Genomic DNA, 26,603 nt, shown 5'->3' with positions numbered 1-26,603 from the left:
GGAATGTCCTGGGAGAAAGCCATTTTGAAACCAGAACTTGGAACAGATGCCAGCCACGTGCCTTCCCAGCTAACAGAGGTTTTCCGGACGCCATTGGCCATCGTCCAGTGAAGGTACCCAACTGTTGATGTGTAACCTTGGACACTTTATGGCCTTAAGCCTGTAACTGTGTAACCAAATAAACTCCCTTTATAAAAGCCAATTCATTTCTAGTATTTTGCATTCCAGCAGCATTAGCAAACTAGAACAGCAACCTACAGAAGGGATAAAATATTTGGAAACTCTATCTCTGAAAAGGTTTAACATCCAGAATTTATAAAGAAATGCTATGACTCAAGAACAAAATGACAAACAACCCAATTTAAAAATGGGCAAAAGGAAGAAGATGGCGGCATAGAGAGGAGTGGAAGCTAGTTAGTACCCTTGGAACAACTAATAAATAACCAGGAACAACTAGAAAATAATCTGGAATAACTGCAGGGGGAAAAATGTGACCGTCCACTCATCATACACCAACTTGAATTGGGAGAAATGCCCAAGATCACAGCATAAAATCTGTAAGTAAAAACTGCGGATCCAAGTCGAGAGCCCCCTACCCCACTGGCAGCACAAACTGCAAAGCCTCACTGTGACAGAGAGCAGCACTCTCCGAGCAAGCAAATATAGCTCAGCCCAGCTCCAACTGAGGTTTTAATTAACAAACATGGACTACTCAATACAAGCTATGAATCCCAACAAGCAGAGGCTTTTGGTGACAACTGACCTTGGAGAGCCAGAGGACCTCTCTGGGAGGGACAGGGAGCCCAGAGGACCAGGTGCTATCTCTGCCCAACAGGTGAAACTGAGGGTGGCCATGGACTGGCCCTGAAGGGGGGCTTTCTTCCCCTTTTTTGGCTCAGTGGAAAAAGCCTCAGGCATTTTCAGTTCCCAGTGCTCTCACCCAGACAAGGGTGGAAACAGCAGAGTCAGAGAGACTATTCAAATGCAAATGACCTCTCCCTGTGGGTGTATCTTCCCTAAGAGGAAAGAGATGGGGCCCAACTCTACTACCTGCCTTCCATTCAGAACCAGACCCCAGAGCCTGGGGGAAAACAGCCATGGGCCACACCTCCTTACACCAGTGTGGAGCTTCAGGCTGACAGGCGCCACCTGCTGGACACAAAATACAGTGACCTGAGGCATCACAGGGTGCACCAATTTTCTAAGACACACCCTCAGGGAAACTGGATACTGAATATTTCTTCCTTCTGGGAACTGAGCCCATTCTGGTCTGGGAAAACCTGATTGGGGTAACCAAGGAAACCATGCATAGACCACAGAAAACTACAACCTACACTAAGAAAAATGAAGCTATGGCCCAGTCAAAGGAACAAACATACATTTCAACTGAGATACAGGAATTGAAACAACTAATAATAAGTCAATTCAAAAAGTTTAGGGAAGATACGGCAAAAGAGATGAAGCATATAATGAACACACTGGTCATACATAAGGTAGAAATTGAAACTTCAAAAAAACAACTGGCAGAATCTATGGAAATGAAAGGTACAACACAAGAGATTAAAGACACAATGGAGACATACAACAGCAGATCTCAAGAGGCAGAAGAAAACACTCAGGAACTGGAGAACAAGACACCTGAAAGCCTACAAACAAAAGAACAGATAGAGAAAAGAATGGAAAAATATGAGCAATGTCTCCGGAAATTGAATGACAACATGAAACACGGGAATGTAAGTGTCATGGGTGTCCCAGAAGGAGAAGAGAAAGGAAAAGGGGCAGAAGCAATGATAGAGGAAATAATCAATGAAAATTTCCCATCTCTTATGAAAGACATAAAATTACAGCTCCAAGAAGCACCACATACCCCAAACAGAATAGATCTGAATACGCCTACATCAAGACACTTAATAATCAGATTATCAAACATCAAAGATTAAGAGAGAATCCTGAAGGAGCAAGAGAAAAGCAATCTATCACATACAAAGGTAGCTTGATAAGAGTATGTGCAGACTTCTAAATAGAAACCATGGAGGCAAGAAGGAAGTGGGGTGATATATTTAAGATACTGAAAGAGAAAACCACCAACCAAGAATCCTATATCTGGCAAAACTGTCCTTCAAATATGTGGGAGAGCTTAAAATATTCTCTGACAAACAGACAATGACAGAGTTTGTGAACAAGATACCTGCTCTACAGGAAACACTAAAGGGAGCACTGCAGACAGAAAGGAAGACAGGAGTGAAAGGTTTGGAACACAATTTTGGGAGACAGTAGCACAGCAATGTAAGTACACCGAACAAAGATGATTGTGAGTATGGTTGAAAGAGGAGTATGTGGGATACCAGAAGGAAAGAGGAAAGATAAAGACTGGGACTGTATAACTCAGTGAAACCTAGGGTGCTCAATGATTTTGATAAAATGTACAAATATGTTTTTACATGAGGTAGAACAAATAAATGTCAACATTGCAAGATGTTTACGATAGGGTGGGATTGGGGGAAAAAACAATCAATGCAAACTAGAGACTATAATTAACAGAAATATTGTGTTATGCTTCCTTTAATGTAACAAAGGTAATTTACCAAAGCTAAATGCATATGGTGGGGGGACATAGGGGAAAGGTATGGGACTCTTGGCGTTGGTGATGCTTTCTGACTCTTTATTCTACTTTAGGTTATTGCTATCTTTCCTTTTGTTACTTCCTAGCTGTCATGTTTTGTTTCATTTTGTTTTGTTTTTTTCTCTCTCTTTTTTCTTTTTCTTTTGTCTCTCTACCTCCTTTGACTCTTTCTCCTTCTTTGTGGAAGAAACAGAGATGTCCTTATACAGATTAGAGGCGATGGTGGTGAATGCATAAATACGTAACTATACAGGGAACCACTGGCTGTTTACTTAGGATGGAATGCATGGTGTGTGAATGAAATTGTCTTAAAAAAAAAAATGGGTTGATGAAGAAAACTTGAGGGCACTATATTGAATGAAATAAGACAGACACAAAAGGACAAATATTGCAGGGGCTCACTGATATGAACTAATTATAATATGTAAACTCATAGACATGAAATATAAGTTACCAGGATATAGAACAAGGCTAAAGAATGGGGAGCGGTTGCTCATTATGAGCAGAATGTTCAACTAGGGTGAATTTAAACATTTGGAAATGGACAGAGATGATGGTAGCATGTTGTGAGAATAACTAACAGTGCTGAATGGTGTGTGAAGGTGGTGGAAAGCGTAAGCTCAGAGTTATGTACATCACCAGAAGGAAAGCTGGAGGTTAAAAGATGGGAATGAATAAAACAGTGAATATTGTGGTGGACAATGTACATGATTAACTGTACAAATATTAGAAATCTCTCTCATGAACTAGAACAAATGTATGACACTGTAACTAGAAGTTAATAATAGAGGGACATATAGGAAAAAATATATACCTATTGCAAACTATATACTACAGTTAGTAGTATTTTAACATTCTTTCACCAACAGTAACAAATGTACAATACCAAAACTATGAATCAATAATGGAGGGGGTGTGGTTAGGGGAGGATTGGAGTTTCCTTTTTTTGTTTATTCCTTTTCTGGAGTAATGAGTATGTTCTAAGAATTGAAAAAAAAATTAACTCTGCTGATGGATGCACAGCTCTATGATGGTACTGTGGGTAACTGATTGTACACTTTGGATCTTTGGATAACTGTATGGTATATAAAAAAAAATTACAAGAAGACTAAAAACAAACTGTGTGTCATGTGCATCTTCTAAACTACCAAGGGAAAACCGGAAAAAAATAAAACTTGATCACTCTTACTTGAAAAAAAAAATGGGCAAAAGACTTGAATAGACATTTCTCCAAAGAAGATACATACAAATGGTCAATAAACACATAAAAAGATACTGAATATCATTAGCCATTAGGGAAATATAAATAAAAACCACAATGAGATACCACTTCACATCCACCAGAATGGCTACTATTACAAAAACTTAGAATAACAAGTGCTAGTGAAGACGTGGAAAAACAGGAACCTTAGATATTGTTGGCAGGAATCTAAAATGGTGCAGCCACTGTTGAAAATAGTTTGGTGGTTCCTCGAATGTTAAACATAGAACTATCATATGATGCAGCAATCCCAGTCTTCTAAGTGTATACACAAAAGAATTGAACGCAAGGACTCGAGAATCAACAGTTATTTGTACACCAATGTTGAAAACAATTATTCCCAATAGCCAAAAGGTGGAAGCAACCCACACGTCCATTAGCAAATGAATGAATAAACAAAATGTATGGTATTGAAATGAGATTGGCCCCACCCCAATCAAGGTGGAGCAATGAGACACTTCAAGGCTCTGTCCATCCACAGAAGCTTTGAAACAACCAGCAAGAACTGGCAAAAACATCTTTCTAAAAGCTTCTGAAAACACTTACAGGATTGCAGTAAGAGGCTGAGCACTAAATTAAGAAAAAGCCACTTAAAAGCAGTAAGACTTTGTGGTGCCCTGGCCAGCTCCTCCTTTATCCCCTCACCAACTCAGCATAGAGCTGGCCCATGCTCCCAGTGTGGATCCCTGGTCCCAGTTCCAGAGGAAGAAGAGTAACCCTCATGCACATACAAGGAGCATGTATGCCTAGCCAAATCTCTCTGATGCCAGCCTGAGGGACTCACTGTCCCAGACCTTGCTGTGCCAGTAGAAGGTGGCTCACTGAGCAGGCAAGCTGTGCTGCCTGGGACAGGCAACTGCTGGCTGTAGGACATAACACCGCCATACCCAGGACTGTGAATAAATTGTTTCCTAGGGAAGAAAGGACATCTGTAACCATGTAAATGGGGGAATTCCTGGGGCCACACACATATTCCAGACTTGATTCATATACAGAAAATATCAGGGAGGCCCCTATGCTTTGACCTGGAGCTCTTTTCATACAACCCACTGCACGGATGAACCCTGAAGGACAACATTCACACAAATCAATCTGCAAAGACTGAGAAAGGTGCTGTCTCTTTTCCTTCTGTTTTTTTTTTTGTTGTTGTTGTTATTATCTCCTGATATTCAAAGAAAACTGTGTAATAACATTAGCTGGATACTAGCTTAAGGAACAGACACCACAAAGTCTAAATTCCAGTGATAACACACTAAAATATCAAAAGTCTAGGTTTCAAAAAGATTACAAAACATAAAAAGAAACAGGAAGTGGTGGCCCAGGCAAAGGCGAAGATTAAAGCATTAAAACCATCCATGAGGAGGATCAGACCTGGGACATATCAGACAAAGAATTTTTAAATAAATCCTAAATATGCTCAAAGAGCTAAAGGAAAACATAGACAATGAATTAAAGGAAAACAACAGATGAACACAAAGAGAATATCAGTGGAGAGATGGAAATTATGATAAGGAACCAAACAGAGCTGAAGACCATGCTAACAGAAATGAAAATTCCTTAGAGGGATTCACAGCAGACTGGAGCTAGCAGAAAAAAGAATCAGTGAACTTGAAGGTAAGACAATTGAAATCGTCCAGTCTGAGGAGCAGAAAGAAAAAAGAATAAAGAAAAATGAACAGAGCTTAAGGAACATGTGGGACAACATAAAGCGTACCAATATATACGCATTGTGGGAGTCCCAGAAGGAGAAGAGAGAAAGGGACAGAGAATATTCAAGGAAATAATGGCTGAAAACTTCCCAAATTTAAAAGACATGAATATACAAATCCAAGATGCTAACGAGTTCCAGACAAGATAAACCTAAATAGACCCATGTCAGGACATATATAATCAGATTATCAAGTGCTAAAATAAAGAGAGAATTCTGTAAGTTGAAAGAGAGAAGCAACATGTCACAAAGAAGGGGACCTCAAGAAGATTAAGTGCTGATTTCTCACTGGAAATCACAGAGGCAGGAAGCAGCGGGATGATGTTTTAAAGTGCTGAAAGTAAAAACCACCAACCAAGAATTCTATATCCAGTAAAACTGTCTTTCAAAAATGATGGTGGGCCAAAAGAGAAGATAAATAAGGAAGCAGTTTGGTTCATTTCCAACACAACAGCAGGCAACCGGAAACAAGTTCAAGCTGTAATTGATGCTGGATTAATCCCTATGATTATTCAGCAGCTTGCCAAAGGGGAACTTTGGAACACAGAAAGAAGCTGCTTGGGCAATTAGCAACTTAACAATAAATGGCGGAAAAGATCAGGTTGAGTACCTTAGCAGAATGTAACACCACCATTCTGTAATTTACTCTCAGTAAAAGATCCTCAAGTTGTTCGGGTGGTTCTAGATGGTCTGAAAAACATTCTAATAATGGCTGGTGATGAAGGAAGCACAATAACTGAAATAACAGAAGAATGTGGAGGTTTGGAAAAAATTGAAGTTTTACAGCAGCATGAAAATGAAGATGTATATAAATTAGCATTTGAAATCATAGATCATTTCTTTGGTGATGATATTGAAGAAGATCCTAGCCTCATTCCTGAAGCAACACAAGGAGGTACTTACAATTTTGACCCAACAGCCAACGTTCAAACAAAAGAATTTAATTTTTAAGTTCAATTGAGTGCAGCATCTTTCCCACATTCTGTATGAAGCACTACCAGATGGCTACCAAATGACACGAACAACTGCAACAACAAATGGCTTCAAAACACACATGCCTCTTTGTTTCGATGCTTCTAAAGCAAGCCATGTCTCAGTAACTTTGCAGTTGCCAAAAGTCACTCTCACGTGGACTGTAAATGCATGATTTTCTAAACTGTTTTAGAATCTCCCTGAACAATCTCAACTACCCTCTCTCTCTCTGTCCTTGGTACCACGCGCTGACAAATGAAGTCACCAGTTGAGTGTGTTCCAAGGCGGTACCATGTCCATGCCCACTGATACGCCCTTGGAAAACAGTGCACAGTGGATCAGGACACTGTGGTGTGACATATCCACACATCTGAAGACTTCAGAGAGGTACAGTCTGGTCTGAGCCTCATCACTGTCCTCCACAAACATATTTTCATACTCTCTATGTGGAAGAATACATTTTAAAGTACAAGCCAAATGACTTTCATTGGTGGGACTGACACACAAAAAAGTAACTTAACGAAAAGAAACATGGTTATTGATTAAACAGCTAAGTTTTAAAAAACAGTCCTTCATCTACCAGTAATTGATGTGGTTATTATCTGCCTCAGAAGCCAAGGTTGGAGGAAGAACTTTAGATATGGATGGTAATGCTTTTGCCATTATACCTAGTTTTTGAGAGCACCAAGCCTTGTTTGACCACTCACTCTGGCTTGTGTATTCCTATTGTTGAAGTCATCAAATACTATGCATGGTATTTTACCTGAGCTACAACCTGTTATGGACTTGAACTTCTGTTTAAGTTGAAAACAAGAGTCCTTGGCTATAAAGGAAAAAAACAAAGGTCTGAAACACCCATTGACCATGTAAAAAAAATAACCTTGCTTTCAGCTTTCAGTAGTTAATATTTTTCATTTTAAATCGATAACTGGATATGGTTCATTTCTATTGGGTATAAACTGTGGAGTTTTCATGTTTACTGTAATTTAGTCTTAAAATATGTTTTACTTAGTAACCAGTACTTTTGATAATGTGGTTGGCAACAAACCAGCAACTCTTTACAAGTGTCATGAAAATTCGTTCTTTGAGTATTGGAAAAAGTTCATTCAAATCCTACTCTACAAGCATATTCACATTTAAAAATATTCCAACAAGGATCTGTGTAGAAGAATAATCTGCAGTTGTTTAACATAAACCTGATTTTCAGTGATCTTTAAATAATTCTGCAAAATCTGATATTACTATGTAAAGTCACTGCTTTTGATAGATTGTCTGACCCAGTTATTAATGAAAGAATATGGATTTGAATGTTTTAAGACTGAATTTATGCTGTCTCAAAAATGGTTTTGTTGATATCGTTTACTGGGTATAATTTCCCAATGCATTTGTATGAAGGGATAGAAAATCTAAACTAATTTAGTTATCAGATGGGGGGTATATTTCCTGTGATGAAGATGAGACAGATGCCATCAGAGCTTTGTGAATCAGCAGGGGGTTTTTCACTGATAAACAAAACATAGCAGGTGTGCATTCATTAAAAATATATGTATCTGCCAAGGTGGAGCCACTTTAAAGAATGAGTTTTGTCTTCTATCTAAAGTGGATACAAGCATATTTTTAACTGCAAGATTTTTACTTGCTAGAGAATGTTTTAATATAGTGGTTTGGCCTCTGATTATTTACAGGTTTTAGAAATTTTAGAATCAATTTCTCTTTAAGGTGGCTCGGATTTTTCAACTCTTGTGTACATAAAATTGAGTTGAAATTCATTCTGCCTTTTTGTTAAGAATGCAATTTTATTAAGATATATTCACATAACATACAATGCTCCAAAGTAGACAATCAGGTGTTCATAGAATCATCATATAGTGCATTCATCACCACAATCAATCTTTCAACATTTTCTGTACTCCAAAAAATAAAATTAAAATTAAAATAAAAAAGAACATCTAAAACATTCCATTCCCCTCATCCCCCCATTGTTCATTTACTTATTTACTTTTTTTAACACTCATTGTTTAACTTTATCAAAAAATTAAAAAACAATAAAAAAACATTTCAAATAAAACCAAAACAAAGGAATAAGGAAAAGCAAATAACCTAAAATAACTACATTGCTTCCAACATGTTCCTACCATACCCCAGGAAAATTAACAAACCATAACTGAACAAAGGAATATGAAAAACAAATAACCGAAAATAACAACATTGCTTCCAACATGTTCCTACCCTAACCCAAGAAAATAAACTATAACCAAACAAAGGAATAGGAAAAACAATTAACCTAAAATAACTACATTGCTGCCAACTTGTTCCTACCATACCCCCCAAAAATTAACAAACCATAGTCGGTCCTGAGCATTCCCATAACATTAAGTTTACCCTCCATAACTTATCTGTTATTAGAATATCTTTCCCGCTTCATTATTTGCTGTCTATGCTATGTGCTTTTTCTTCATCCAAATTTTGAGTTAAAGCTTCATATGCTAACTGCATCCTATTCAGACACTACAGCCTAAATTTTTGAAAGTGTGTGGTATCACTAAAAGTAGGAATAACAAAGTCAAAACTAATTAAGGTCACAAACTTCGGTGAAACTCTTTAAAGTCCCAATCTTCTTGATATTCTGAATTGTACCTTTTCTGGTTTAGTTTCTTCTGGACTCTCCATACTTACTGATTGTTACCTTTAAAATTTTGCACACATTGGGATGAAAATTGTGACATTCATCTTTCTTCTTGTGTTCTCAGTGCAAATGGACATTTTTAAATGAACATCAGCATCAAGTGGTGTAAACCTATGTATATATTTGCTTGATTCAGTTTGTTGTGACCTTATCAGTTTTGAATTGGAATTTTACCATTTCGTAGATAAAGGAAACTATATTGCTGCATTCTTAAGTTTTCAAAAAGGTGTTTAAAAATTGCATTTTTTTAACTCAGCTTTAAAAAAAGACTAAAACATTCTTTCAAAAGAGGAATCTAAACGTGTTCCTAATTTTGTATATTGGCTTAGGTTTTATAACCAATTAAAAAAAAAAAGATGCTATTTATGATCTAAAAAAAAAAAAAAATGATGGTGGGAGTTCCAGGGCAAGAGGCATTGGTGGTTGGAGCTTCACAGGTATTATAGCCAGGACTCTGGTGATGGCTGCAGCTCCTCAGACAGGAGGTTGCGGGGAGGTCTGTGTACCCTGGGGATGTCTGTGTTTTCGGCTGCTATGAATATGGCTCTTGTGAACATCCCAATACAACTCAATGCATGGACAGACAGTTTTACATTTCTTGGGTAGAATGGAGTGGGTGGGAAATCTAAGCAAGACCCGCCCAACTGTGACATCTGTTGGGGACAGCTTGACCTGGATGGTTGCTGAGTATGGCATCCTAAGTGCCAGAACTCCTTTGTGTACTGAAAGACATAATGTTTCTGATTTAGCTGTGCAGCGACACATGGGATGGCTGTCCACATTGGAATGTGACCAAACATCATTGTATTGGAGATAGAAGAAGATGGCGGCATAAAGATGAGTAGAAGTAGGTTGTCCCCCTGGAACAACTAATAAACAACGAGGAACACTAGTAAACAATCCGGAATAACTGCAGGGAGACAAATGTGATGGTCCTCTCATCATATACCAACCTGAATTGGGAGGAATGCCCAAGACTGCACCATAAAATCTGTAAGTAAAAACTGCGGATCCAGGCCAGGAGCCTCCTCCCCCCATGGCAAAAACTGCAAAGCCTCACAGTGGTAGAGAGCAACACTCTCCAAACAAGCGACTATAGCTCAGCTGAGGTCCAACTGGGGTTTTAATCAGCAAACGTGTACTGCTCAGTACAAGATATGAATCCCCAACAAGCAGACAGGGTCTTTTGGTGACAACTGACACTGGACATCCGGAAGGTGGCCACGGACTGCCCCTGGAGGGGGCTTTCTGTCCCTTTTTTGACTCAGTGGGGAAAGCCTCAGCCATTTCCAGTTCCCAGCACTCTGATCCAGACAAGGGTGCGGTTAGCACAGGCAGAGAGACTATTCAAATGCTAATGACCTCTCCCTAGGGGGTGTATCTTCCCTAAGAGGAAGTGTATCTTCCCTAAGAGGAAGTAGAGCAAGCTCTACTACCCGCCTTCTATTCAGAACCAGACCCCAGAGCCTGGGGGAAAACAGCCATGGGCCACACCTCTGTACACCAGTCTGGAGCTACAGGCCAACAGGCGCCACCTGCTGGGTGGAAAAGCACAGTGACTTGAGGCCTCACAGGGTGTACCAATCTTCTAAGACACCCTCAGGGAAACTGGTTACTATTCCCTCCTTCCAAAACCTGAGCCCATTCTGGTCTGGGAAAACCTGATTGGGGTAACCAAGGAAACCATGCCTAGACAATAGAAAACTACAACCTACACTAAGAAAAATGAAGTTATGGCCCAGTCAAAGGAACAAACTTACACTTCAACTGAGATACAGGAATTTAAACAACTAATACTAAATCAATTCAAACAGTTTAGGGGAGATATGGCAAAAGAGATGACGCATATAATGGAAACACTGGACGTACATAAAGTAGAAACTGAAAGTTCGAAAAAACAACAGGCAGAATCTATGGAAATGAAAGGTACAACATAATAGATGAAAGAAACAATGGAAACATACAACAGCAGATCTCAAGAGGCAGAAGAAAACACTCAGGAACTGGAGAACAAGGCACCTGAAAGCCTACACACAAAAGAACAGCTAGAGAAAAGAATGGAGAAATATGAATAACATCTCTGGGAACTTAAGGACAAAACAAAATGCAGGAATGTATGTGTCATTGGTGTCCGAGAAGGAGAAGAGAAGGGAAAAGGGGCAGAAGCAATAATAGAGGAAATAATCAATGAAAATTTCCCATCTCTTATGAAAGACATAAAATTACAGCTCCAAGAAGCGCAGCATATGCCAAACAGAATAGATCTGAATAGGCCTACGCCAAGACACTGAATAATCAGATTATCAAACATCAAAGATAAAGAGAGAATTCTGAAAGCAGCAAGAGAAAAGCAATCCATCACAAACAAAGGAAGCTTGGTAAGACTATGTGCAGATTTCTCAACAGAAACCATGGAGGCAAGAAGGAAGTGGGGTGATATATTTAAGATACTGAAAGAGAAAAACCACCAACCAAGAGTTCTATATCCAGCAAAACTGTCCTTCAAATATGAGGGGGAGCTTAAAATATTCTCTGACAAACAGACAATGACAGTTTGTGAACAAGGTATCTGCTCTACAGGAAACACTATAGGGAGCACTGCAGACCAAAAGGAAAAGACAGGAGTGAGACGTCTGGAACACAATTTTGGGAGATAGTAGCAAAGCAATGTAAGTACACTGAACAAAGATGACTGTGAGTATGGTTGAAAGAGGAAAGTTAGGACCATGTGGGACATCAGAACGAAAGACAAAAGATAAAGACTGAGACTGTATAACTCAGTGAAATCTAGGATGCTTGTGCCAGTTTGTATGTATTGTGTCCCACAGAAAAAGCCATGTTCATTGGCACAGTCTTGTGGGGGCAGATGTATTGGTGTTTATTAGGTTGGAACATTTGGTTTGGGTTGTTTCCATGGAGATGCGTCCCACCCGACTGTTGGTGATAACTCTGGTTGGATGGTTTCCATGGAGGTATGGCCCCACCCATTCAGCGTGGGCCTTGACTGGTTTATCAGAGCACTATAAAGAAGCTCAGACAGAAGGAGTGAGCTTGCTACAGCCAAGAGGGACACTTTGAAGAATGCACGGAAGCTGAGCGAGACAGACATTTTGAAGACGGTCGTTGGAAGCTGATGCAGACATTTTGGAGAACGCAACCTGGGAGCAAGCAGACACCATTCATGTGCCTTCCCAGCTAACAGAGGTTTTCTGGACGCCAATGACCTTTCTCAACTGAAGGTACCCTATGCTTATGCCTTACCTTGGACACTTTATGGCCTTAAGACTGTGACTTTGTAACCAAATAAACCCCCTTTATAAAAGCCAATCCATTTCTTGTATTTTGCATAACAGCAGCATTATCAAACTGGAACAGTGCTCAACGATTGTAATAAAAGGTACAAATATGTTTTTACATGAGGTAGAACAAATGAATGTCAGCATTGCAAGGTGTTAAAACTAGGGTTGGATTTGGAGGAAAATACAATCAATGCAAACTAGAGACTATAATTAACAGAAACATTGTATTATGCTTCCTTTAATATAACAAAGGCAATATACCAAAGCTACATGCATATGGGGGGTGGGGCATAGGGGAAGGGTATTGGTGATGTTGTCTGACTCTTTATTCTACTTTAGCTTAATGCTATCTTTCCTTTGGTTGCTTTCTAGCTGTCATGTTTTTTCTCTTTCTCTTTCTTTTTTCTTTTTCTTTTGTCCCTCTACCTTCTTTGACTCTTCCTCATTCTTTGTGGAAGAAATGGAGATGTCTTTATATAGATAGTGGCGATGGTGCTGAATATATAAATACATGACTACATAGGGAACCAAGGATTGTTTACTTAGGACAGAATGTATGGTGTGTGAACAAAACTGTCTTAAAAAAAATGAGTTAATGAAGAAACCTGGAGGGCACTATATTGAGTGACAGACATGTAAAGACAAATATTGCAGGTTCTCACTGACAGGAACTAATTATAATATGTAAACTCATAGACATGAAATATAAGTTACCAGGATATAGAATGAGGTTAAAGAATGGGGAGCAGTTGCTTATTATGAGCAGAATGTTCCACTAGGGTGAACTTAAACGTTTGGAAATGGATAGAGGTGATGGTAGCACGTTGTGAGAACAACTAACAGTGCTGAATGGTGTGTGAAGGTGGTGGAAAGGGTAAGCTCAGAGTCACATATGTCACCAGAGGGAAAGCTGGAGGTTAAAAGATGGGAATGTATAAAACAGTGAATCTTGTGATGGACAATGTCCATGATTAACTGTACAGATACTACAAATCTCTCTCATGAACTAGAACAAATGTATGACCCCATAACTAGAAGATAATAATAGAGGGGCATATAGGAAAAATATATATACCTATTGCAAACTATATACTACAGTTAGTAGTATTTTAACATTCTTTCACCAACAATAACAAATGTACTATACCAAAACTATGAATCAATAATGGAGGGGGCGTGGTTAGGGGTATGGGAGGATTGGCGTTTCCTTTTTTTGTCTTTATTTCTTTTCTGGAGTAATGAAAATGTTCTAAAAATTGGAAAAAAAAATTAATTGTGATGGATGCACAGCTGTATGATGGTACCATGGGGCAACTGATTGTACACTTTGGATCTTTGGATAATTGTATGGTATGTGAACAATCTCAAAAAATAAATTAAAAAATTAATAAGTAAAAACACATCATTGTAATGCAGAAAGAACAGACAGGAAAACAAAGCAGCTCTAAACATGCTGGAGCATATGTGCCTCCCCCAGGTACTGGCTGGTTTTGTGGAACACACTTTTGGCCATATTTCCTTTACAATTGGACAGGTAGATGTGCTCTAGGATACCCCTTCCTGCCAGGGAGCATTCATAAAGTTTTACCTAGCACACCACAGAATTTCCCAGCTTTACAAAATTGCTCTGGTCTAAGAGGAAAATGCTCTTTAGCCTAGTGGGAATAACCGCTCAGTATTTTCCTCCCTACTGTGGCGGCATTAGCTGCATTAACACAAGTTACAGTATTAGCAAATGCTATTGATCATGCCTCTAATGATACTAAATGTGGTATAAGCCTTTTAAATGAAGAAACCATCCAGATGAGAAAAGTAGTGTTACAAGATATATATCCTTAGCTATGCTTACTGCTACTCAAGGTGGTAGTTGTGTCATGATTGGCATTGCTTGCTGAACATATACACCAGCTGAACATGCATATGTCACCAATGCCTTAGCACACATACAAAATTCTACAAACCATATCTGAAAGTTAGGGTTAATAGACTTCTTTTCCTCTTGGCTCACTCATCTACTGGACTTATACTCTTATAGGCACAATGACTGTATTGATTGATTATCTTGTTGCTGTTTATATTGTGGTTTTGGCCTTATTTCTTTTCACAGGCCATAAACCTGAACCCTCCCATCCCCAAGCTCAGGGACTTCTGCAGGAATGGTGGAAAGATTGTTAAGAGTTGTGGGACAGGGTGGATTGTAATATCCCAAGGCTGTTACACTTTCCAATATCCTTCAACTCTTCCAACCTCATCAGTAATTATGCACATTCCTGCATGTACTGTCTCAGCTCTTTGCCTTCCTTACCTTTCCCCAAGGTTAACTTCATGGGAACTTGTGCCCAGAGGGACAAACATTAAGAAACAGTTAACTCTGTCAGCAATTATGTACATGCACTCTCTTGGCTCCATGCCTTCTTTGTTCATTCCTTCTATACAACCCTGCCTTCCCCTCTGGTCAGTGCAGACCATCATAGCAAGCAATTGCTGTCTCTCTTCTCACAGCTGAGGATGTAGACCCCATGTAGGCTCCCAATAAATGCTCAATCTTACCGGCCAAAAAAAAAAAACAAAAAAAAAGATGGCGGAATTAAGATAGTCCCAGTAAATAAAAGCTGAGTAAATTAATCACCACTAGATTGGCGTGAAAACAAATGCTAAAGGGAATTCTGCAGCAGGTTGAAAAGAAAGGACATTAGATAACTGACTGAAATCACACCATGAAATAAAGATCTCCAGTAAAGATAATGACATAAATACAAATACCAGTACAATGGTATTTTTGATTTGTAACTCCACTTTTTACTTCCTACATGATCTAAAAGGCAAATGCATAAAATGTATTGATAAACCAATGGATTTGGACTCATAATGTATAAATACGTAATTTGTGATAAGAACTACATAAAGGTAGGGGGACAGAGGGGTATAGGAACATGGTTTATGTATTCTATTAAAGTTGTTAAGTTGGTGTCAAAGCAAACAGGATTGTTATAGACTTAGGATCTTAAATTTAAGCCCCATGTCACAAATAAAATATCAGAGACTATGCAAACTCATAGAGACAGAATGTAGAGTATAGGTTACCAGGGGTAGGAAGTCAGAGACAATGGGAAGTTAATGCAAAATGAGTGTCGGGTTTCCATTTGGGGGTGCAAGCAAAGTTCTTGTAATGGATAGAAGTGAGGATACTGCAAATTGTGAATGTACTTAATCCCACTGAATGGTATGCTTGGGGGGGAATGGGAAGATTGAAGCTGTATATATGTTGCCACAATTTAAAAAAAAAAGAAAGAGAAACTAAAGTGACAATGATAATTAAATGCAAAATATGATATAGGATAAGATCTAAGAATGGAGGTAGAAAGGCTCAAAATAAAATTATTAGGACATAAGAAAAAATTAGAATATAGAATTTAAGTTTTATATCAATGCTAAAATTGTTGAACTTGATAACTGCACTTAAGGTGATTATATAAGTGAATATCCTTGTTTGTAGGAAACGTGCATGGTATTATATTTTTAAGGAATATAATGTGTGTGACCTGCTCTCACATGTTCATAAGATGGATGGATGGATGGATGGATGGAAGGAAGGAAGGAAGGAAGGAAGGAAGCAAGGAAGGAAGGAAGGAAGGATCAAATGATATGGCAAAGATGGCAAAATGTTAAAAGTGATGAGTCTGGGTATCTAGGGTGGGGGGACATGATATGTTGCAGTTCTCTACATGGGGTCTGTATTCTTTTTGCAACTGTCATGTTAGTTTACAATTTTTTCAAAATAAAAACATTAAAAAAATAAACAGCTATACCATTTATAAGCTGTATAACTGGGGAAGTCAATGAATTCAACCTTATTTTATGTGGTTGTGAGGATGTGAGAATTAATTATGTGACACTGGACTGGCATACAGTAGCCCTCTCTAAATCACAGCTATTAATTTTTTTTTATTGTCACTATGTTAGAAAACACCAGATTTTCCTAATTTAGGTATCTACAAATAAAGAATTTTCAAAAAATATTAACTAACCAGTAGTTAATAAAATGAGACCTAGTACAAAGCAGTTTTGTTTTCTAATTAAAAAAATTTTTTTAAATAGGTAATAGAGAAACATCGTTCAAAATTCAAATATTCAAAAAAATGATATATATTAAAAAGAGGATGTAAAGTAAAAGGTCTCTCTCCCACTCCTATCTCCTGGCTTCCTAGCTCCACATTATTCTCTCTTTTTTTTTTTTTGGGGGGGGGGGCGGGTATCATTCAAGAAGTATTTTATGCTCATATAAGCTAATATGTACAGTGTGTTTCCTGTTTATTTTTTGTTTTATTTTCCTGAGACAGAGATTTAGAATTCACATTCCTAGAGCCTAACAACTCTGATTATCTATCTCATTTTAACTCTTATGAGCTGGCTGAGTAGTTGTTCACATGGTTGTGGGAGCAAGACGAGTTACTTACAATTCTTGTATCGATACCTAATACAAATGTTCAGCTCAGGAAGCGTTACTCTTTATTCTCAATAAACACTATCCTGGAAATAAAGCATTCTACAGAAAAATTTGCAATTGGTAATGCAAATACTCTCGTACTTTAAAATATTTCATCTATTTGTAATACATGTCACAAAGGGCAAATTTCCTGACTATACAAAAAGCTCCTATAAATGAGTTAAAAACTAACAGAGAATGGGTGGGGGCAGAGCCCGTTGCGATGAGTGGCGGAGGGACGGAGACCCAAGTGGGTTGCAAGGCCGCTGCGGGTGGCGAAGGCGGCAAGAAGAGGGACTGTCCTGGGACCGCGGGTTCGCCAGTGCACCTCATTACCAAAGATCTTGGAGAAATTCATTCAAGACTTTCAGATCACAGACTAGTTATTCAAGGTGAAACCCGTTATTTTATGAAAGAATTTGAAGAAAAATGTGGTCTTCGAGAAATGAGAGTTCTTGAAAATTTGAAGAATATGATCCACAAAACAAATGAACAGACTCTTCCCAAATGTGGAGAGACAGTGCAGGACAACTTAAACCAAGTTCTCCAGAGATTGCAAGCAGCTAATCACTCAGTTTGTAGACTCCAACAGAGGGAGCAGATACAAAGAAAGATGCATGGTGAGCATTTAATAGCTAGTGAAAAACAGCATGCAATCCAGTTGGAAGATTTCATGAAAGAACAACACAACAAATGGGCTGAAGTGGACGAAAAGCACAAAAAAGCCATGGAGAGACTTAAAGATCAATATGCCGAGATGGAGAAAGACTTAGCAAAATTTTCAACCTTTTAAGAACTCACAATAAAGAATGAACAAGAAAACATTGACACACACACACACCCCAAAAAAAATATTCCCACCAAACCATTTAGCCTCTGCTTCAAGTTTAGCAATATTTTCAATGGTACTCTTATGTCAGAAGAAAGGAACTTCTGCTTGAGTCCTGATTAAAGGTTTAATAGAAGAGTGCTATATCTTTCTAGTTCTCAAGTGCCTAATATATGATTATTTGGATGGGGAGGAGTAGGAGGAAAAATGGGATAAATTTACACTTTGTTTATTAGAATTGGTCTTACCATTGATTAGCTCAGAGAACGCTTCAGTATACACTAACTGCAAAATAATTTAATTCATTCCTGTGCAGGGTTAGTATTAGTTTATTATTGTGGCTTAAAAGGCAAGTTATAGTAGCTGCCAGCCATAGCTTCCCAGGCTATGGGAAGAATATACAAAGTGTTATTCCATGAAAATGTAGACAAAACGACTGTCCTTGGAGGAGAAATCATACTTAAGAGACGCAAAAGTCAAAACATTATCTCACCTATGGCAGAGATGGCTGTGTTGGGCTTTGAACTGCCTATTGGAAAATGTTGCAAATTTCGTAGTATAGCCATAATGCTGAATGTTACACCGGATGACAAGACGCACTTGTTTTGTGGCCTTCCAACAGTTAATATTTTCAGTTTTTAAATATGCTTAAAAGGAACAGTTTACCAAAAATATATATTGACTTTTAGCCTTTCCAAGAACCATAATCTTGCCCATAGTATTTACCTCATATTTGTGTCTGTTTTGCTGTGTGTGGGTAAGCTTTATAGGATAAATAATGTCTATACATGTTTCAACTGTTGAATGAGTAATCAGCAAAATCTGCCAAGTAGTACCTCTGGAACTGTATAAAGTATCTGGCTCTGAGTGAACCAGAAGTGTTTGCCCACATGGCAAATGATCCATGTTAAATGTAAATCCTTTTTGGTGTTAAAGTCTAGTCTCACAAGCAGGTGTATTATGGCAAAACATGCACCAGTTCTTTCATCACTGTGATCTTTAAAAAACTGCATTTAACAATATAATTGAAGAACTAAGTTGCTTTTTTTTATTTGCCAAAAATCAAACAAAATTAAATGCAATACCTTCAAGAGATTTATGGCAAATGAATTTGAGAGATGGATAAATCTTCAAATATTTTTTATTGCTCTTTCTTTATTGTAAAGAAAGACAAGAAAGAAAACATCCAACTCTCTCATGTTATCTCAGTGTTGCAACTGCATAGACAACGCTTGCCTGTGTAAATTTATGGCTTACTGTCAAAGCTTCATTCTTCGCTGCATGTTGAAAATGTGATTAAAGTTAATAGAGGAGATGAAAAAAAAATAATAATAGAGAAAAAACAAACAAACAAGCAAACTGGGCAAAGGCTATTACAAACAGTTCACAGGAAAGGGACCCAAATGGTCCTTAAACACATAAAAAGACTGTTAACCACACTCATCAAGGAAATGCAAAGAAAATTATAAGATACCATTTTCATCTATCAAGCACATAAGGATCCAAAAGTTTAATAACAGTAGTGTGGAAAAGCAGATGTTCTCAAAGACTGTGTGTGTGCAGGTGTGCCGGTTTGGATGTATTATGCCACCCAAAACACCATGTACTTTAACCTGCAATCTTGTGGGGGAAGACGTATTAGTGTTGATTGGGTTGGAATCCTTTGATTGTTTCCATGGAGATGTGACTCAATCAACTGTGGATGAAATGTTTGATTGAATTATTTCCATGGAGATATGGACCCCACCCATTCAGGGTGGGTCTTGATTTAATCACTGGAGTCCTATCAACAGAAGGACCTCAGAGCAGCTGAGAGACAGATTTTGGAGATGGCTGCTGAAAGCAGACTTTTGCTGAAACTTTGGAGATGCTAGCCCAGAATTTGCTCCAGAGAAGCAAACTAAGAGAGGACAGACGCCCCAAGAGCAACATTTTGAAGAATGCAATGGAGCTGAGAGAGGAGCTGGAACACAACCCGGGATCGGCAGACGCCAGTGACGTGCCTTCCCAGTTAACAGAGGTTTTCCAGACGCCATTGGCCTTCCTTCAGTGAAGGCATCCTATTGTTGAGGGCTTTGGACACTTTTATGGCCTTAGGACTATAACTTTGTAACCATATAAACCCCCTTTATAAAAGCCAATCCATTTCTGGTATTTTGCAGAACGGCAGCATTAGCAAATTGGAACAGGAGGTAAAGTAGTACAATTGATACGGGGAATAATTTGGCAATTTCTATCAAAATTTTTAAATGCAACATCTTTTTTAACCCATCAATCTCACTGATAGAAATTAACCTGTAGGTTAATTTTAAGTTACATTTTACCAAATGACTACAAACAACCTACTATCCATAGATGATGATGATGACGATAATGAAGCAGGCAATATGACAGAGTGGTTTAGAGCAGAGCTCCCCAAGCTTTAATATGTATATGTTAAAAATCAGATTTTGCTTCAGTAGGTCTAGAGTGGGGCCCAGGATTCTGCATTTCTAACAAGATCCCAGGGGTTGCTAATATGGCTGGTCTGAAAGCCACACTTTGAAAAGCAACAGACTCTGTAAAAAGATTGCCTGGGTTCAAATCCTGGCTCTGCCATTTGTTAAAAGTATGATATCGGACAAGTCAGGTAACCTCACTATGCCTCAGTTTCTTCATATATAAAATGGTGATAATGATAGTACCTAAGAAAGAGGGTTGTATAAATTGAATCAAGCATTTACACTCAGTAAAGTTTAGTTATTGCTGCTGCTGCTGTCAGTACTACTACTATTATGACTACTATTGTTGTTGCACTATTTGAATTTTGTCAAAATATTAATGTTTAAAACTATATCAAAACAATAATGTTTAAAAAGAAAAATGGAAAATATTTTTGGCCGAGACAATTCACATATAAAGAAATACTGATGGTGAGACTCTTCTAATAGCTAAAGAAATATGGCTTTAACGTGCCTTCCTGTACTTAAAATAATTCTTTTCTTTATACAACAGATAATGTACATGAAAGCACTTTTAAAATTGTAAAATGTTACATATAATACAAAGTTACAGATAAATTGGATGCTTGTGTGATATGATTTAAATGACATCTAAAAGCATCAACACATATTCCTTGCTAGGTACTAGTAATAGCTACATTTTCCATCATTTGACTCTTTCCATTTGTTTAAGATATTGATTCAAAGACCCCAACTGGAATAAAAGAGGAATTGGTTTATATGACTGACTTTAGTCATTAAATGGTGAAATGAGAAAAATGGAAGATAGAAAAGTGAACTTTATACAGTAGAAGAGGTTGGGAAGTTCTGAAGCATGGTGTACCAGCAAATCAGGCCTAGAATGGTGAAGTGGCCTGAAATTTAGAAAACACATGAAGCAAAATGGGAATCACAGATAAATATGATTGATAAAATTCAGCACTGTTAGCGATGTCAAACAAAGTTCAGTGTGCACATTATTATTAGCAGCATAAATTAGTTCTACCTTTTTGAAGAACAATCTAGCAATACGTAGTAAGTGCCATAAAAACCATTCATGCCCTCTGGCTCACTAGTACTATTTCTGAGATTATAGATGCCCCAAGAATATAATTCAGATGAGAAAATAAGCAATTTGTAAAGTAGTGTTTATAGAAGCATAACTGAAAACAATTCAAATTCCAATTAACAGAGAATAGTGTATTCATATGGACGGTGGAGGAATTAAAACTATAATATGCCAAGAGTTAATAGAAAGAAAGCTGAGTAGCCAGCTTCTAAAATTTTCTCACTTGTGGAAAGAACTCAATTATTTGCCAAGGTAGAACCTGCCCCTACTTCAGTTATAAGTATTAAAATGGAAAGGAAAGAATTTAGATGATAATCCAATTTTAAAAGAAAAGAAAGAATTGGGCAGGCAAGATGGCAGCGTAGGCAGGGGTAGGATTTAGCTCATCCTCTATGGCAGCTAGTGAATATTCAGAAACTGTCTGGAACAACTGTTTGGGGGACTTCTGAGACCAGACGCACATGATACACCAGCCTGGAATGCGTAGAAGGCCTGAGATCACATCACAGAACTGTAAATAAACTCTTTCATGCTGTGGAGGCTGAAGACCCTCCTCCATGGGCACAGCAGACTATCTCACAGTCTCTTCCCAATAGGAAACAGAAGCCCTCTCTACTAGGAGTAAGGGAAGGAGAGCTTAACCAAGCTCCCATTGTGTATTTGATTAACAATCCAGAATGTTGCATATAAGCACCAAGCACAGATAAATCTACAGGGCAAACGTGAGAGAAACCAGGAGGTCCCTCACCAGTAACAAGGAGGCAAAGCTGATGGAAGAAAAACAGACTTTTGGAGTTAGCTGGGCTCAGAATACTCAAAAAGGGCTGTGCCCCAAAAAAAGGGGCCCAACAGAGCCAGGTACCAACTCCAGCTCTTGATTGATGAACCTGGGGGACTGGAGACCAGATTGGAAAAGGATTTTTTTCTTCTTGTTGTTCTTTTAGCAGCCCATTAAAGAAAGCAGCAGGCATTCTCAGTTTTCAGCTATACTGGAAGCAAGGGTAGATCTAAGGAATGCTTGAGAGACAAAGTAACTAATGAGGATAATTCTCTAAAGGGTGTATCATTGCCAAGAAAAGGTGGAGGGTAGGGCAGGGCCAAGCACAAGTGGTGGTACTCATGCAGAGAATTAAGACCCCAGAAGCTGGGATATCAGCAGCAGTTTCAACCTACCAAAAGTGGAGACCAGCCTATCTCAAACATGCAACAGTTTCAACCAACAAAAAGTGGAATCCAGTCTGCTCAAAAATTTCCTAGCATGGGGAGATGGGGGGCTGCTTAAGAGACCTGTAACTTTTCCAGCCTACAGGGCAGCTCCCACCACCACCAAAAAAAGAATGGAGGCAAGAACCAGCATAGGCGGTGACTGTTATTTAGAGAATTCAGATCCCAGGATCTGGAAGACAGAAACAGTTTAAGCCTGCCTTCAGCCTCAGTTCTGTCTCAATCACAACCCTGACAGGGACAGGATCTGCTGAGAATTAAAGACATAGTAACACTTTATGCTGGTGGGGAGCACCAGGCTGACAAGTGCCATCTGCTGGGCAGGACAGGAAGAGCACATAATTAAAACTGGCACCCTGCTAGGTCTCATCCCCAGGGAATCTTGATACTGAAAGGAGTATTAAAAACATGTAGAGGCAAAACAAAACAAAACAAAACAAACAGCAGATCACATTTCCTGAAGAGGAAGAGGGAAGAGAGAGTTTTCTCCTGAGGATGAAACAATTGCACACACACACACAAAAGCAATCTCAAAAAACTTCCATATGGGCAATGAAAGAACCAGAAAAACAAGAGCTGAAAAATTCTGATCACTTAAACAGAAGCTATCCTACAGATCTAGGATAAGGCAAACCAATATCAAAGAACAGATAGAGAACAAAGCCAACCAACAAGAAAACCCTAGTCAAAACAGAGAAAACAGCCTCCAAAATAAACTAATCAAGAAAATTAGATACCTAGACACAAGGTAAAAAATCACAAGTCATAATAGGAAACACAAATATATGGCTTAGTCAAAGGAACAAGCTAATATTTCAAATTAGATATAGGAGTTAAAACAAGTAATTAAAGATGCTCAAATAAATCTTCAAAATCTATTCAATGAGTTGAAGGAAAATGTGGCAAAAGAGATGAAGGATATAAAGAAGACATTAGGTGACCATACAGAATTTGAAAACTTGTGAAAACAAATGGCAGAACTTATGGGAATGAAAGGCACAAAAGAAGACATGAAAAACACAATGGAGACATACAGCAGATATGAAGAAAGGATTAGTGAACTAGAGAACAGACCATCTGAAATCCTACACTCAAAAGGACAGGGAAAAGAATGGAAAAATCTGAGCAGGGTCTCAGGGAACTGAATAACAACAGGAAGGGCATGAATATACATGTTATGGGTGTCCATAACAAGAAGAGAAGGGAAAACAGACAGAAGGAATAACTGAGGAAATAATTACTGAAATTTCCCAACTCTTAAGAAAGACATCAAATTACAGGTCCAAGAAGCACAGCATACCTGAAACAGAACAGATTCAAAGAGACCTATGCCAAGACTCTTACTATCAGATTATCAAATGCCAAAAACAAAAAGAGAATCCTGAAAGCAGGAAAAAAAAAAAGTCCATCATATACAAGAGAACCTCAATAAGACTAAGTGCAGATTTCTCAGGAGAAACCATGGAGGCAAGAAGGCAGGGGTATGATATACTTAAGATACTGAAAGAGAAAAACTGCCAACCAAGAATTCTGTATCTGTCAACACTATCCTTCAAACATGAGGGAGATTCCTCCTAGGTGGGACATGACTCCCAGGGTAGTGAATCTCCCTGGTCATAAGGAATACAACTCCCGGGAATGAGCCTGGCCCTGGCATCGAGGAATTGAGAATGCTTTTTTTGACCAAAAGGGGAAAAATAAAGGTAACAAAATAAGGTTTCAGTGGCTAAGAGATTTCAAATAGAGTTGAGAAGCTATCCTGGAGGTTACTCTTATTCAAGCTACAGCCAGATACTCCAAATGCCCACAGTATGCCAAGCCCTAATGAACAGCTGTCCCCAAAATACTAAAAAATACCTAGGCCCCTAACTGAGCATCTATAAAAGTTTCACTCACTAAGTTTACTTTTCAGAACTTAAATCCCTCAGAGTGTCCTATGCCATATAAGTTCCAAAAACCCAGAGGCAACAGCCTGTCCAAGAATATCAACCAGGTGCATTGCACTTCCCCATAATGTTGACACCCATTGTAAGTATGAACAAATTAGGTTGGTCATTACCCAGATACCCCTAAAGATTGAGACAGTGATTTGTTACAAATTATTATGAATACTGACTTTTGATATAAATAATTTTTTTTTTTTTTTAGTTTCTAGGGTACTAGAACAGCTAGAAGGAAATAAATGAGATGGTGGAGCTGTAACATATAACATGCTTTGAAATTTGCTCTATAGCTAGTTAAATTATACTTTGAAAGTCTCCACATTTCTGTATATATATTACAATTCACAAGGAAACAACCAAAATTATGGAACTGTAACCAATAACATTCTTTGAAATTTGATCTCTAACTACTTGTTAAATCATACTTTGAAAGTTACATTTTTCTGTATACATGTTATATCTCACAATTTAAAAAATATAAAAATAAAATGAGGATAAGTTTTAAATATTTACATATAAACATACACTGCAAGAATTTGTGAACAAGAGACCTGCTCTACAAGAAATACTAAAGGGAGTGCTACAGGTAGATAGGAAAAGAGAGGAGAGAGAAGTATGGAGAAGATGAAGAAATGAAGATTATCATAAACAGTAACAAAAATGGTAAAGAGAAAGAGGAAAAATAAGCTATGACATATAAAATCCATAAGACAAAATAGTTGAAGAAAGTACTGCCTTTACAGCAATATCATTAAATGTTAAGGGATTAAATGCCCAATCAAAAGACACAGACTGGCAAAATGGATTTTAAAAACAGGATCTATCTATATGCTGTCTACAAGAGTATCACTTTAGACCCAAGGACAAAAACAGGTTGAATGTGAAAGGTTGCAAACCACAACCAGAAAAGAGAGGGGGTAGCTATGCTAATACCAAATTAGACTTCAAATGTAAAACAATTAAAAGAGACAAAGAACACTATATATTAATAAAAGGGACAATTCATCAAGAAGAAATAACAACCATAAATATTTATGCACTGACCCAGAGTACCCCAAAATACAAGAGGCAAGCACTGAAAACACAAAAGGGAGAAGTACACATGTCTACACAATAGTTGGGAGACTGCGATACACAACTCTCATCAATGGATAGAACATTTAGACATGATTAATATGGAAACAGAGATTTTCAATAATATGAGGAATGAACTAGACTTAACAGTCATTTACAAAACATTGCACCCCACAATAGCAGTTTATACATTTTTCTCAAGGGCTCATGGACCATTCTCCGGGATAGACCACATGATGGTTTACAAAGCAGGTCTCAATAAATTTAAATTATCAGAATTATACAAAACACTTTCTCAGATGATAATGGAATAAAGCGGGAAATCAATAAAAGGTGGAAGCCTGGAAAATTCACAAATATATGGAGGCTAAACAACACAGCCTTAAACAACCAGTTGATCAAGGAAAGAAATTACAAGAGAAATCAGTAAATACCTCAAGGCAAATGAAAATAAGAACACAACATAACAAAACTTGTGGGATGCAGTAAAGGTAGTGCTGAGAGGGAAATGTATTACCCTAAACACCTATATTTAAAAAGAAGAAAGAGCAAAAATCGAGGAATTATTCCAACACACTAAAACCTAAAAAGGGATATCTATATAGTGCATAAGAATGCCCTCCACTTAGCTAGAAGTAAATATCTGAATCTATCAAATTGCAACCCAGTAGTCTTGATTCTTGAAGACGATTGTATAACTATGTAGCTTACATGGGTGACAGTGTGATTGTGAAAACCTTGTGGCTCACACTCCCTTTATCCAGTGTATGGATAGATGAGTAGAAAAATGGGGACAAAAACTAAATGAAAAATAGGGTGGAATGGGGGGGGTGATTTGGGTTTCCTTTTCACTTTTATTTTTTATTCTCATTTTTATTCTTTCTGGTGTAAGGAAAATGTTCAAAAATTGATCAGGGTGATGAATGCACAACTATATGATGGTACTGTG

At 38.0% G+C, this 26,603-nt stretch overlaps 2 protein-coding genes across 5 annotated transcripts in view; one reads left to right on the top strand and one right to left on the bottom strand.

The window, feature by feature from the left end:
- Positions 1 to 26,603, bottom strand: part of UEVLD (UEV and lactate/malate dehyrogenase domains) — a 159,153-nt gene that overhangs the window by 56,983 nt on the left and 75,567 nt on the right. The window lies entirely within an intron of this gene.
- On the top strand, positions 17,259 to 17,828 carry LOC119536467 (biogenesis of lysosome-related organelles complex 1 subunit 5-like). The gene has a single exon (XM_037839274.1). It carries the CDS (start codon positions 17,259 to 17,261, stop codon positions 17,826 to 17,828), a length of 570 nt encoding a protein of 189 aa, XP_037695202.1.

The sequence above is a fragment of the Choloepus didactylus genome, chromosome 6, assembly GCF_015220235.1.
Source record: "Choloepus didactylus isolate mChoDid1 chromosome 6, mChoDid1.pri, whole genome shotgun sequence".
Classification (NCBI taxonomy): domain Eukaryota; kingdom Metazoa; phylum Chordata; class Mammalia; order Pilosa; family Megalonychidae; genus Choloepus; species Choloepus didactylus.
The sequence above is the reverse complement of the archived record's forward strand: the minus strand, read 5'-3'. Positions and strand labels throughout refer to the sequence as shown.